At 38.4% G+C, this 15,322-nt stretch overlaps 1 protein-coding gene across 10 annotated transcripts in view; it reads right to left on the bottom strand.

Annotated features, from left to right (window-relative positions):
• The window catches only part of PRUNE2 (prune homolog 2 with BCH domain), a 350,844-nt gene that overhangs the window by 315,784 nt on the left and 19,738 nt on the right, over positions 1–15,322 (bottom strand). For all 10 annotated transcript variants that reach the window (XM_058565602.1, XM_058565604.1, XM_058565608.1 and 7 more), the window contains exons 2-3: positions 7,968–8,059; positions 5,602–5,670 (exon numbers count right to left, since the gene is read on the bottom strand). In XM_058565602.1, the coding sequence (XP_058421585.1) occupies positions 5,602–5,670; positions 7,968–7,991 (93 nt within the window). In that variant the 5' untranslated portion in view covers positions 7,992–8,059. The remainder of the gene's footprint in view (positions 1–5,601; positions 5,671–7,967; positions 8,060–15,322) is intronic.

Here is a 15,322-nt window from a genome sequence, read left to right as displayed (position 1 = left end):
TTGCAGTGGAGTAGGCCTTTTCCTTGTAAGCTGAGAGCTTGGCTAATGACTCTCAAGTGTTTCTCTGATAGGGAAGAGCAACCTAGCAGAGCCTTTCAAGGATAGCTTGCACATTAAAAATTGATGCAGCACTTTAAAGTTTAATATTTAAACAAAATGCTTAGTGTCTACTGGTACCACACATTTTCATAGGTACCAAAAGTGGGGAAAAGTCTGTTGGGCTGGGGGAGTACTACTAAGAACACTCTCTAATATTCAAGGTATGTATTCCTAAAAAGTCAATTCAGGTTTTTTAGCCACTGGTTATCCTGGAATAATGGGTTTTTTTTCAGCCTACATCTAGACAATATTTAGGTTGGAAGGATTGACTGCCATCTCTTCCAATGGACGTGAGTACTGGAAAACCCCCAAATCTTGGCTTCTACACCAGCCATTCTTAACCTTTATTTCTGCAAAGCTTTCAGCATCACCATTAGCTGTAAATGATAGCACAAAAATCCAAGGATTTAAAAAATGCATGCACATTAAACAGAGTTCTTTCTAAGGGAGAGAATAAAAGGTGTATGGCAAAAACAAGCGCTGGCCAAAATTTCAAAGATTAGGGATTGGGTATCTATATGTAACAAGCTAGCAAGAGGAAAAATAAGACCAAAAGCAAAGAGAACGATGAAAACTACTTGTCATTAAATAATTCAGCTATATATTCAGGTGGTATTTGTAGGGGTAAAATATTAAGTGGGGGCTATAAAGTTATGAGTCTGGTTCCATAAGCCACACATAAGAACCAATCTCAACACATTCTTGTGGCACCTTCTGGGCACAACAGTGAATGACCTCCAGTGTCCCCCCACTGTCACTCACCACTCCCCCACCTTTGCTCAAGAGTCAAAATCCCAGGAGTGAGGGCCTGATTGGTCAAGATTAAGTCACCCATTGCCAATTAGCCAGGCCGATTGCCTGCCCCAACTGCCTGCTGTACTGGAGGAGGGGAGAAAAAGACTCATTCATTCAGTAACTATCATTTGTGTGTGTGTACTACAGGCTAGACATTGTTCTAGGCACTGGGGATACAGCTGTGAACCAAACAGATGAAGTTTCTGTTCTCATGGTACCTACATTCTAGAGCATCTGGGGAAACAGCACTCTAGACAAGGACAACAGCAATGGCCAAAGCTCAGAAGCTGGAATGAGCTTGGCACTTTAGAGGAACAGGAGCGATGAAATCAATGGGGAGGAGAGCAGTGTTAGAGTAACGCCTTCCTCTCCTGATGTCTCCTTCCGCATAGCAGGAGCTCATGAGCACAGCACCCCTGGCTGTTGGACCTGTTCACCCACTCACAGGGGAGGAGAAATTCCCCAGTGGGAAACAGATGCCCTTAAGGAAGGGGGCAGCCTTCTTGCAGATGAATGTCTACTAGAGTTTTCATCTCCACCTAGTGTGGTGTGTACCTTTCAGAATCCTGAAAGGACTCTGTATTTCAATGGTCAAAACACTTTCACTTAAGCAAACTTATTTTCTTAATTGTACTAGCAGGTTAGTTGTGCTAAGGAGGTTTCCAAAGTCTGGGGGTGGGGCAGAAGAGCCAGAAGAAACGCCTCTGAGGCACCCCAGCCTTCCTGAGTATACCGACGCTGCCTTCCAAAGGCTGTGAGCAAGGTGGCAGGGCAGTTATCTCCAGGCACAGAATGCTGGAAACAGAACTAGAAAACAAAGAGAACTCCCCAAAGACTCAAAAGCTGACAGCCAGGCTAGAAAGCAGACAGAGATCTCCCATCGTTTAAAAATCAAATAGTTTACCTGTAAAATAAGAAGGGATTCCTGGAATCTCACCAGTGTTCAGATCCCAATCTTCACTGAGGAGAAAATGCTAGTCCTGTCCTCAAAATATCTGAAGCCGGTGGAGAACTGAATTAAGCTAATACTGCAAAAAAGCTCAGACCCAAATGAATTAAACTAGTGCTCTCTACTTAGCAGCCTGAAAGAAGAAGGGGTGTGTTCTTTTATGGGAGTAAATGATCTTCATCTCAATCTTCACAGTTATTTTAAAGAAATGGCTGGTATATAATCAAAAATTACGAGTAACATGAAGTAGCAAGAAAATGTGATCCATGAGAGGTCAAGAGAGAAAACCATCATTGGAAACAGACCCACATGGGGGAATTATCAGACAGACTTCAAAATAAATATGATAAGTATGTTAAAGCATCTAGTGGACAATGTGGACAACACACATGAGCATATGGTGGGTTTCAGCAGAGAAATGGAAACTACAAAAAGAAACAAATGGAAATGCCAGAAGTCAAAATTATACCAGAAATGAAGAAATCACTTAATGATCTGAACAGCAGATTGGACATTGCAGAGGGAAGGAACTGCAAACCTGAAAACAGGTCGAAAGAAACTATAAAAAAGGAAACACAGAAGGGAAAAATAATGGGAAAAGTGGCCTAGAGCATCTGAGATCTGAGAAGCAATATCAAACAGTCTAATACATGTGTTATTGGAGTCCTAGAAGGAGAGAAGAGAGAAAATGGGGACAGAAGAAATATTTAAAGAGATAAAGGTCAAGAATTTTCCAAAATTCCAACCTCAGACTGAATAAATACAAGAAGATTAGCAAACCTCAAGCAAGATTAAAACAACAACACCACCACCTAGGCATACCATAATCAAACAGCTGAAAACCAAAGATGAAAATAAACTTTAAAGCAGTCAGAGAAAACTGACATGTTACATACAGGCGACCAGTGATAAAATTGATCCCTGACTACTCATCAGAAACAACGAAGGACAACAGACAATGGAATGACATCACTAAAGCACTGAAAGAAAAAACTATTTACCTAGAATTCTACAACCCACAAGAACATCATTCAACAATTACAGTAAAATAAAGACATGTTCAAATAAACAAAAGCTGAGAAAATTCATTGCAAGTATAAGAAATTCCAAAAGCTGGAGGCAAATGATACCGGATAGAAAACTTGATCTGCAAGAAGAAATTAAGACCACCAGAAAAAGTAAATACCTGGGTAAATATAAAGAATTTTTAATCTTTATTTTAATATTTTTAAGTTTCTTAAAATACTATTGACTATTTGAAGCAAAAATAACTATGTCTTATTAGTTTGAAAAGCATCCAACCCCATTCAGCCCCCAAATCAAGCATTTATCCTGCCTTTCCTATATAAACTATATCTCAAGGTAACCAAATAGTTGATGAGGGGAAGTTTCTCTTTACAGAAATATACCAGTTAATAAATGAAGAAGGAAAGAAAGAATTAAAACATCAACACTTTGCCACATCTAATGAATTAAGGGATTTAGGCAAATATCATCAAGAACTGCTAAGAGAACAGAAGGACAACCAGGCATTCTATGACTTAATGCACTCACTTAATACACTCACTTCCACCTATGAAAGTATTCTAGCCAAAAATAATTCAACCCAAATCCGATTGATCCTTTAGATCTAACTAGATCCAGATCTAACTGCCAATTTACAGAAAATACAGAGGACAGAATATTCTTCTAAGAGGCATCATATGTGAGCGTATGTGGCCACTTACTAAAAATATTCTTAATCACAGATTTTTTTTCAAAAAAAGAGAGAGAGACATGTACTTTTTTTCATTTTTATGTCCTACTGAGAATATTGAATACTAAACGCATTGAATGCTTATCATGTGCAGTCAACACATTTAGTTGAATTGAATTAAATTTCCTGAAAAAATGGCACAGATATCTTCTCAGTGCCCTAAAGGCTAAAACCCAATTATAGCCTGATGAATCTATTAAAAAAGCAACTCCAATTAAATTTAAGAAAGGTCACACCAGGCTTCACATGCCACTCACCTGAACCTACCAGAAAGATGTTACTTAAGCACGCATGTGCTTAAAAAACAAAATACCCATTCTCTATCCCACCAGCCAGCGCTACTCAGCCTCAAATGCCATCTAATTTCCCAAAGGAATTCTAATGAACAGAACACATTATAGAGTCTTTTTCTATCTAATAATGAAGCGACACAATTTAGAACTTGTGTCTCAAGATCTATCACATGCCCTTTGTACTACTGTGAGCACCCTCATATATTTACCAAGATACTGAAAATAAAAAGCATTGACTATGCAGTGACTTGACTGAGAATGTATCATTCCAGGTGATTTTTATGTTCTCACATCTTACTCTCATATTTCAATTTTCTACTATAACTAAAAAAACTGAGGATCATTTTGTCTAAGAAAAATCCAGCAAAATGAAATGCAATCCACTAATACATGAGCTATAGAAACATGTAAACAAATTTTAAAGAGAAGCTCACAACAGCTGCAGCATCTTTAACCATACTGGCTGATCAACTCCAATTCATCCACCATAACTGATTTAATATGAGAGTATAATTAGTACTGTTGATTACTATCTGGTGCCAGATATCCCAAATGCCCCACCTTCGTGCTAATTAATCTTGAAAACTTTCCAAGCTTCCTCTACCCTGCCTGCCTCTGTTCCCTGCATCAGCACACACATAGCGTTCTACTCAAACAGAGCCACAAGAACAGCATCACCAGGTCTTGCACACAGTTGGTACTCAGTAAATGTTTGTTTATCCGAATCACTGCTCCTTCATCACAGTAATTCTCATTAGAATGGAAAACCAAGAGCCAAGATTTAGGCCTGGGTCACTTTAATTGGCATTGATTTAAGGCCATGCAAAACCATATGATCAAGTTGTCACTAAAAGCAATCTTTAGAAAACCCAAGCAATCATCACAGGAGTAATTTAATGGGAATACTCTACCTTTGGACCCTACAAGGTGATAAGCCATAAGGATGTATTCACATGTCACTGATCTAAATGAAATCAGTAGAAAGCTAACAGAATGAGGCAGTGATGCTATTAAAAATTAGGCCAAAAGACTAAAGACACTGAATAATCTCTAATCTTTTGTATTAATATAGTTTTCCTTGAAATATTTGTGAAGTGACTAAGACCATTTGGTAAGTGATACAGCAAATGTTATCTTCAACAAAGATACGGTTCACAACCTTTGCCTCCTGTAGTCCCTTCCTCATTCTGCCCTGCCCTTTTGAGAAGTCCTACAACCTCATAAATCAGGCATTAGTTTTCCATTCTAAGCAATCCCCTAAAAACACAGTGGGCTTTTTCCAGGAGCCACCACTGCAAAACAGTGGTTTAGAGTTTTTCTCATCAGAGTGGTGTTGTTCAAGAGTGGGAGGGAGAGGAAAATACCAAGAATGGGCCCAAGAATTGGAAGAAGCAAAGTTGAAATATCCAATTTGGAAAATCGTAGTTCACCACCAATTGTGGCATGATCTGTAGCTCTTACTCACACTTCCTAATGGAAGGTACACACCACTGCTCCGGGGAACTAAACTTTCTATTTGAGAAACCATAGCCTTGTCATTCAGTTACTTAATAACCCTTCCTGAACAGGGAGAGAAAAAGAATGGTTGAGGACTGGGGTCCTGTGGCATTTTTAATTTGCAGCACTAGCTTCCCTTGAGAAGACAGTAATTGTTAGTGCTAAGACAGGACTGGTGAATTACACCAAAAGCCCTGGTGCGATGCACTTACCTCACACAGAAGACTTAACACTTGTTCTCTCCATCTCAACATGCTTGTCTTGAGACGCGCCAACAGCATCTGCAGGAACGGCGTTGGGGGTCAGCATATTGGCAAGAAACACTAACACCTGGGCAGGATCGTCTTAGCCTTTCACCAGGCTTTACGCTTTTCTGAGTACTCATCCACGACGCAGGTCTCTCAGGCACCTCCGCCTCGTTCCTCACTGAGTCCACTGTCTCCTTCCCTCCCTGGCTGTGGGCATTTCCCAAACCACAGTTCTCATCCCCCCAAATCTTCTCTCTCCACATTTCTCCCATAGTGAGTTGCTGCAGTCTCACTCAGAACTCTAGCTCTGTGACTAATACATCCTCATTTCTGTATGTATACTTAAAAATTTGCTAAGACGGTAGATCTTATGTTAAATGTTCTTATCACACACACACAAATAATGATAATAAACAAGAGGGCAGGAGGAAACTTTCGGACGTGATGAATATGTTCGTGGCATAGGTTGTGTGATGGTTTCATAGGTGTATAATTATCTCCAAACCCATCAAGTTGTATACATTGTGTACAGTTTTTTTAATAATAAAAAAAATTTTAAGAATTTATCACTAAGAAAATAATCACCATGTCTCTCCAAACTGTTTATTTATACTTTACTTCTAAACTAGTCTTGAAAATTCAGAATTTAATTTTTCATTTGTAATACAAAAGGAATACCTACATATTTAAGAAAATATAGAAGATATAATCCTGAAAACTAGAGAAAAAATTAATATCCTAGAAGATATAATCCTGAAAACTAGAGAAAAAATTAATATCCTAGAAGATATAATCCTGAAAACTAGAGAAAAAATTAATATCCAGACAACTATGAATCTTTTGTTGTATTTTCTTCCTAGAATTTCCTATATGTATTTTAACACAGTTGCAAATCTATTATGTATATAATATAAATAAGCCATTTGGATTCTACTTTAAAATTTTTATATAATAAACATTCTCATGTTAATACAAAAAAGAACTCTAACTCTAACCTCTATGCTAGTGATTCTCATATCTTTATCTCTAAAATCAGAAATATTTACTAAATATCTACAAGAGAATATATTTTTAAGTTTAAAAGTGATGGAAAAAATCATAAAGAAAAAATTCTGGTGTGTTTGTGCAAAAAATTAGAAATATCTACACCTGCAAAAGTAAACAAAAATGAAAAGGCAAACAATAAACCAGAAAAATATTGCAATAAGTACAACAAAATAACATTTATAAATATTATAGTATATAAATATTATACTAGATAAATCACAAAAGAAGAAATGCAGATCTCATACATATATGGGAGAAAAAATCACTTGAAAAATGCAAATTTAAACAGAAAAATAGCCATAACTATAGATGATAATTCATGCACAAAAATGCTCATATTGTGTCATTACCATAATATCAAATTGGAAACCATCTAAATGTCCAACACTAGGATAATGGTTAGGTAATTATGGTACAATATATAGTTGGATCCATGGTGGGGCTTTAGGGGATCTTCATATATTTGATAAACAAAATAAATTTTCCCAAAAGTGAAGACTTAAACTGCTCGAGGAGGCTTTCAGTTAAGTATGAAGGATGGATAGATGCACTACTTCTGCTTGCTTCTAAAATGCCACTAAAATGACAGCAGAGGGCTGAAGACAAAGGACAAAGAGAACCAAAGAAGGGGTAACGGTGGACATGACAATTCAATAAAATTGCAGGAGGTGGAAAACAGACGGAGAGGTCAAAACTAACTTGGCAGAGCTGAAGAAAGCTGAAACCTAAGTGCCTATGAAGGAGAAACCAATGAGAAAATGCTGATTCACCCCCACAGAACTCCTGAGAGGCTCAGAAATCAGCAGTCTCAGCTACACTGTGGGGGAAGCAAGTGACAAAAAACCGGTTGAAGAATCTGCATGGGGAACAGTTAGTCCTGGGGCCCTCCTTCTCTCTGAGCAGTCAGGCAACAAGCTTTAACTGCCCCCCAAGGGATAGGGGATTTATTCTCAGGAGCATTGAAACTGAGAGATTCAGTACTTAAAGACGTGGGCATGGCAGACGGTAGTAGCGATGATATCTCAGACTAAAAATGGGAATTAAGCGAAAATCTGCACGCTGAGCCTTAATACTCTCAGCTCCCTTCCCCAGTTTCACGTCCAAGAGTGCCAGCAACCAGGCTTACCTTCCAAGCACTGGACTCCAGGACCTTGCTCTGGAAGACGGAATGGTCCCAAAGAATAGATCTATAAATTCAGGCATTTGGGGGCCCCACAGCAAAGATCCTGCTTAGTCCCTGATCATCCCATAGTCAAGCCCACCAGTTGTCAAGCCTCACCCACCTGCTCAGGGGGTCCAGTCAGCATTTTAGTGCTTCATTGCTAAATATGAATGCAGAGCTGCAGACCCGAGAAATATGAGGAAAGTCTTCCTCCTGAAATAGACAGATTGAAACAATCAAATAGGAAAATGTAGCTTGGAAACAGAGATAATGCAGGAAACAAGAAAATAATAAAACTAAGAACCTCAGAGAAATGAGAAGACATTGCACCCATGAAATAAGAACAAAAGAAACAATCAGAAAACAAGAAAGAGCTCTAAGAAATTAAAATGTGATGACCAAAACTGCTTAGCGAAACTGTCAGAATCTTGTCTGAACCATATATGGGATTTCCGTGTAGATTCCATATGATAGAAAGAGGCCCAATGATAAAAGTAAATTTTTAATATTCTGCTCTACAACATGCATTATTTTCGGCCATTTTTAAGTCATACCCAATAGAGTTCTTAACAACATAGAAAAATGCTTATATATAACATTGAGTGAGAAAAGCAGAAAATTTATATTAAGTATTACAGGTGTATTTTCAGGTACTACAGACATATATATGTATTATATAACAGGTATATTTTCACCTATACAAATGTGCACATTGCTGTATGTATGCGCTGACTCTCTCCAGACTCCTAGCATTTTTACTTCTCGCTCCCTCCATCCTCCACCAAATCTAACTTGTCTCCAGAGCAGGAAAGATTTTGCTACCTCAATATAGAAGTATATACAATCCAATTTCCAGACTGATAAATATACGAGAAAATATTTACCTTCCTCTGATAATCCAAAAATAGCTTAAAAGTGTGAGAGTAATTTCACTAGGAAGCCAATGTAAATCAAACAAAACAGCAAAATAAGGCATAAAAAGGAAGACCTTCAGAACATAAGTTTCTGAATAGGATAATTTACCTCCCAGGAAAGCTCTCTGGGGCCTTGCTCACGTCGATCACTCCTATTTTACAAGCAGTTGTTACACATTTGGTGATCTAATTTTCAAGTTCAAAGCAAATTAGCAGCAAGTAACAAACAAAAATAGATAAGAACCTGAGGCATCCAGAAAAAAATACACTGTGTTTACAAAGGTAGGACAGTAAGAAACACATTTTTTAAAAAATTTCCATCCAAAATTGTTAAAAATTTCAAAATATTTCCAAACAACCCATATGTCTGCCAATAAGGAAATGGATGAATCAACTATGGCGCAACCACACCATGGAATACTATGCAACCATGAAAACAGAATGAGAAAAACCTCGCTATACCAATATGGAGTAGTCTTTAGGATGTATTATTAAGTGAAAAGAGCAAATTGTGGAACAGAGTATATAGTATGCTACTTTTTGTGAAGGAAAAGCAGCAGGATATTCATTGTTATTTATACTATAAAGTTATATTTATGTTTACTGTTATTACAGAAATTAACTTGGAAGGATAAACCAGAAACTAATAAAAAATGGTCATCTATAGGGGACAGAGGAGGAATCAGGTAGAAGGAATAAAGATGGAGGTAAGACTTCTCTGAATACACATTTTTATACAGTTTTGAGTTTTGACTCATGTAAATGTTTTCTATAATTCAAAAATAAAATTAACTGAAAAGGGAAAGAAACTAAATGCTAAATTTAAAACAAAATGAAACAAACTTAAATATATACCACATTTTTAACACAACCACACAGAGGACAAAATTATTTCAAGTGATTTTTAAGCTAAGCACACGGCTGTCCACCCTGAGTTATATATGTTATAAAGACAAAAAGAACTACAAAGAAATCTTAATCTTCACTTAGTTTTTCATAGTATTAATATTGGTGGTATTGTTTTAAATATTGTAGGGTAAACCAAGTAAGTAAATTTGTTAGTGTTATTAGGAATATAGATTGTGTTGGTATAAGAAAGAAGAGATACATATATAAAATCAAAGAATGTAAGAAATAATCTGTAATGTTAAATTTGAATTAGAAATATCATTATTATCTCTAGTATATAAGCCTTTCCCTCAGGCTCTGATTTCTGAGGAATGCAGGTTAAGAACAACACTATCAGAAAACAATGCGAGAAATCCAGAACGTGGGACATTCTAAATGACAACAGGCCTGGTCTGGTAAAAAAATCACTGTGTTAAGTAGGAGAAGGGGAGAAGGTGTCCTCCACTAGAAGAGACCAAATGCAACCTCTGAACCTTGATTGGATCCAGTTGAACAAAGCCAGCTACAAAAGATACATGGAGGATAACTAGGAAATCTGGCTGTGGACTGGACATCAGGTAATACTAGGAAATTATTGTTAATTTTCTTAGGTGTGATTATGGTTTGGCAATTAGATAGAAGAATGTCTTTATTCTTAGGAGTTGCATGCTGAATATTTAGGGTTGATGTGTCACAATGTCTGCCACCAACTTCCAAATGTATATATAAATACATGTATGTATACACACACACATATTTATACATTAAGGGAAATGGTAATATGTTAATAATTGTTGAATCTATGTCATGTTAATAATTGTTCAATCTAGGTGGTAGGTATGGTATATGATGCTTATTATATTGGTCTTTCAGGTATTCTGCATGTTTGAAATTTTTCATTAAAAATTTTGAAGAAAATGTTTATAGTTAAAAAGACAAATGCTCAGCTACATATCCCCCCAAGTTAAGGTAGCTATTCAGAACTACTCATTCCTCAAAAGTTACAATTTTACTATAGAATTCAGTAAACCAATCACCATACGTAACAGCGAAAGAGTAGGAGAGAGTCTTTCAGAAGGAAAGATGAGAAGAGATGATGCCAGCTGGGATGTTGGAGAAAGATGCGGGGAGGGGGGAGTAGGAAAAAGAGAAGAAAGCATAAAATCCTAAAATACGTATCTAGAGGAAGATACTAAGATTTTTTTTCTCTTTTATCTTCATGTTTAAAAAATAAAAGTTTTTACTTAAAATGAGAAGCTTGAAGATTTCAGTTTGTTTAATTGTAGTTAAGATGACTAGAATTTTCTGGAAGAGAAACTGGTTACGTATGAGCATCTATAGAAACATGCTGTGAGCATGGTGCCTAGCGCATTGAAGGCCAAATAGCAGTTCAAGCTAATTCTGGTTCAATTTGCTAGAAAAACGGCACCATCTGCTGGTTGGGTAAAGGCAAAATTCATAGACCGGGGCTTCTGTCTCTTTCATTAGGTCAAGGGAATAGGTTCTGTATTGCAAAACTTTCAGGATTCATCTCCGTGACTGAGAAGAGGTCAAAGCATATTCTATGGATGTTTACCCTTTGGGCAGAGGAGAGAGAGAACCTCTTTGATTTCTTTGCCTTAAAATTCCATATGAGTTGCTCAGAATGCCTCTTCAGGTTTTTAGCAGAGAATGGCAATGCTGACCAATCTATCAAGAGTAATATGACCAGGGCCCGCCTGGTGGCATACTGGTTAAGTTCTCACACTCCGCTTTGGTGGCCTGGGGTTCACGGGCCCAGATCCCAGGCACTGACCTACACACCACTCGTCAAGCCATGCTGTGGCAGAGTCCCACATACTAAATAGAGGAAGATGGGCACAGATGTTAGCTCAGGGCCAATCTTCCTCAGCAAAAAGAAGAAGATTGGCAATGGATGTTAGCTCATGGCCCATCTTCCTCACCAAAAAAAAAAAAATTAAATTAAAATTAAAATTAAAAAAATTTTGGGGCCAGCCCCATGGCTTAGCGGTTAAGTGTGTGCGCTCCGCTACTGGCAGCCCAGGTTCGGATCTGGGCGCGCACTGACGCACCGATTCTCCAGCCATGCTGAGGCTGCATCCCACATACAACAACTGGAAGGATGTGCAACTATGACATACAACTACCTACTAGGGCTTTGGGGGAGAAAAAAAAAGGAGGAGGATTGGCAATAGATGTTAGCTCAGAGCCAGTCTTCCTCAGCAAAAAGAGCAAGATTAGCATGGATGTTAGCTCAGCGCTGATCTTCCTCACAAAAAAAAGAAAATTTTTGAGAGAGAGTAATATGACCAGAGTAGATCACCCTGATCACTCTTTTACCATCCCACCCCTCCACCCTCCCCCCCTCCACCCTCCCCCCCTCATCGTTTGTTGAATAACATTCTAACTTATCTGTGCTCTCAAATTTGTTTTGCTTTTGTAAAAACATCCATTAATTTGGTGGTAAGTTCAATAGAATGGTATATTCATTATGTCTGCAAGGAGGAGATAACCAAAATTTCAAATCCTCAGTGGCCTCAATGCAGCCATAGATTTAAGAGGATTAAATCTATGGGCCCAGAAGAGACCCTCTGGACAAGTGCAGAACTGGGCTCAGATTACTGAGATTCCTCTCTGGTTTCTTAACCTCGTTGGGTATATTAAACCCAGGAAGTTTAAGCAGCTTCATCTTTCTGCTTCCTTTCTCCTAAGCCCTATCTTGGTTCTCTCTCGACTTTCTATGAGCAGAGACATGGTCCCCTAAGAAAGAAACCGCTTCAACCCTGTTATGGACTGAATTTTTTGTCCCCTCCAAATTCATGCTGTAGTCCTACCCCTAGTATCCGAGAATGTGAGTGTATTTGGAGATAGGGCCTTTAAAGAGGTAATTAAGGTAAAATGAGGTCATTAGGGTGGCTCTAATCCAACATGACTAGAGTCCTTATAAGAAGAGCAGATAAGGACACAGACACACACAGAAGGAAGATGATGTGAAGACACAGGGAGAAGACGGGCATCTGCAAGCCAAGGAGAGAGGCCTCAGAAGAAATCAACTCTGCTGACAGCTCGACCTCAGACTTCTAGCTCCAGAATTGTGAGAAAATAAATTTCTGCAGTTTAAGCCACTCAGTCTGCAGTACTTTGTCATGGCAGCCCTAGCAAACTAATACAAACCCCATCTTTTTACAGTAGCTGAGAGAGAGGAAGGCAAAAGAAGTGACAGGAAGTGATCCAAAGGAAGCAGCACATCATGGAAAGAGGGAACTTTGAATGTCTTCATTACTCCCGCCCAAGCTCCAACCACTATGGTTCATGCTGGGTTCCTGAGGACTCCATTATACTTTAGTCCCACATCAGAGCTCCTCTTTCGTGGAGCCAAAATAAGGTTGAGAAGCTGTGAGCTTCATCTAGAGGTTAGAGAATGTAGCCAGCAATTAAGGTGTTTGCTGCCCTGTACGTACCAAGTAGCAAACGACCATATGTTGCTAAGCAACGTGTAGGACTATGAAATGGAAGAGGAACCTCTTTTTCTTTTAAGTTAATTGTATTCATTTCCTCTTTTCTAATTGCAAAAGTAAAATGTTTTTATTATAGAAAATATAAAAGGTATAAAAGATAAAAGAGTATGTCGTCTGTAATCCCCACAGAGAGACAATTACTATTTACTATTTTAATGTTTCATTCCAGTCATTTTTCCATGCATATGTTTAACCAAATAAGATCCATATACAGAGTTTCATATTCTGCTTTTTTCACTTAACATATTGATAAAAATTTTCTCATTTCATTCAATATTATTCTTTTCCCCATTTTCCTGGGACTTGTGAGATCCTTAGAAGTGGAGCCAGTGATAAAGATCCAAGTGGGGGCTCCTCGGCTCTACGTGACCACACCAGCTGGCCAGTGAAAGGGTGTCAACTCAGAGTTACTGAAGCAAGGAGCATCTGCTGATCAGTCCCCTCTCACTTCTGTGTGGCCACTGGCAACACAGCCAGTTGGAGTCAACCTGAGTGGCTGTAGCGATGACTATGATCATGCAAACACAGAGCAAGCTCCCTCTTTATTCAGTTAGCTGGATAGACGTTTACATCATTAAACAGAGGCTCTGGATCTCTATGTTTAACTCTCTTTTTCCATGACCTACTTTGCCTTGAAACTTTCACTCCTTTAATGTGAATTCACCCTGCCTTTGACACCACACTACTGATTTCTTTTGGCTCTCTTGATCTGGAAAATCCAGGTCTGTTTCTGTCTGGACCATGTACCTATTATCTCATCCACAGGTGGAAATTGTTCTTGAAAGTTCTGAGAAATTTTTCGACTTGCCTTTTCTTGCCTTTTTTCCCATTCACCTTATCTGTACTATTCATTTAGATAACACCCAGAGCAACACCGACCACCCCTATACACACACACACACACACACACACACACACACACACACGGCCACACCCAGCTCCCTTCATTTCCCTTCTGAACTCACAGGAGCTTTAGGAATTTCTCCACCCCACTCCATTTCTTCACAGCTTCCCGTTTCCCGTCACAGCACAGGGTGAGACTCTGTGCTTGGTACTCTACAGAGACTAACACATTAACCTTCACAGTAACCCTTTGAGGTAAGTACTGTTATTATCCACATTTTAAAAATAACAGAACTCAGAGGAGCAGAAGCAACATAACTTACCCAAGGCCATACAACTAGCAAGTGGGTGAACCAGAATTTGAACCTGGACATTCTTGCTCGAGTTTGTGTGCTAATGGCTACATGTTATTACCAATAATGGTTAACATTTATTGAGAACTTACTCTGTGTCAGATGTTGCGTTAAGCAGAATCTCTTAATAACCCTGGGGGGAAGGTATTATTATTGGCTCCATCTTACAATTGAGAAAACTAGATGTGTTATAGTCACTTCACCATCTTACCTAGTCAATCATTGGCTTTATTGGCTATGTTACAGTGGGATTTTTGTTTGTTGGTTTTGGTTTTGGTTTTTTAACATTTGTTTTTACATACAGTAAAATTTACTCTCTTTGATGTACAGTTCTATTGACAAATGCAAAGAGGCATGTATCCACTACCACAGGCAAGATACAGAATAATTTCATCACCTCCAAAATTCCCTTGTGTTGCTGCTTTGTAATCAAACATTCCCCAACCCCATCCCCCGGTAACCACTGACCTGCTCTCTGGCCCTATAGTTTTACCTTTTCCAGAATGTCGTATAAATGGAATCATACTGTATGTAACCTTTTTTATTCAGGGAAAATTCACATAAAATAGAATTAACTATTTTAAAATGTAAAATTCAGTGGCATTTAGTACAATCACAATTTTGTGCAGACACCACCTCTATCTAGTTCTGAAACATTTTCACCCCAAAAGGAGACCCCATGCCCATTAAGCAGTCGCTTCCTGTTCTGCCCATCCCTAGCCTCTGGCAACCACTAACCTGTTTCCTGTCTCTAAGCATTTACCTATTCTGGATATTTCAAATAAGTGGAATCATACAATATGTGGCCTTTTGTGTCTGGCTTCCCTGGTTTAGCATAATGTTTTCGTGATTGATCCATGTGGTAGCATGTATTCAGTTCTTTAGGGCTTAGTAATATTCCGTCAAATGGATGAGCACATTTGGTTTATCCATTCATCTGCTGATGAGTATTTGGGCTGT

The sequence above is a fragment of the Diceros bicornis genome, chromosome 22 (assembly GCF_020826845.1).
Source record: "Diceros bicornis minor isolate mBicDic1 chromosome 22, mDicBic1.mat.cur, whole genome shotgun sequence".
NCBI lineage: Eukaryota > Metazoa > Chordata > Mammalia > Perissodactyla > Rhinocerotidae > Diceros > Diceros bicornis.
This window is presented reverse-complemented; position numbering and strand designations above follow the sequence as displayed.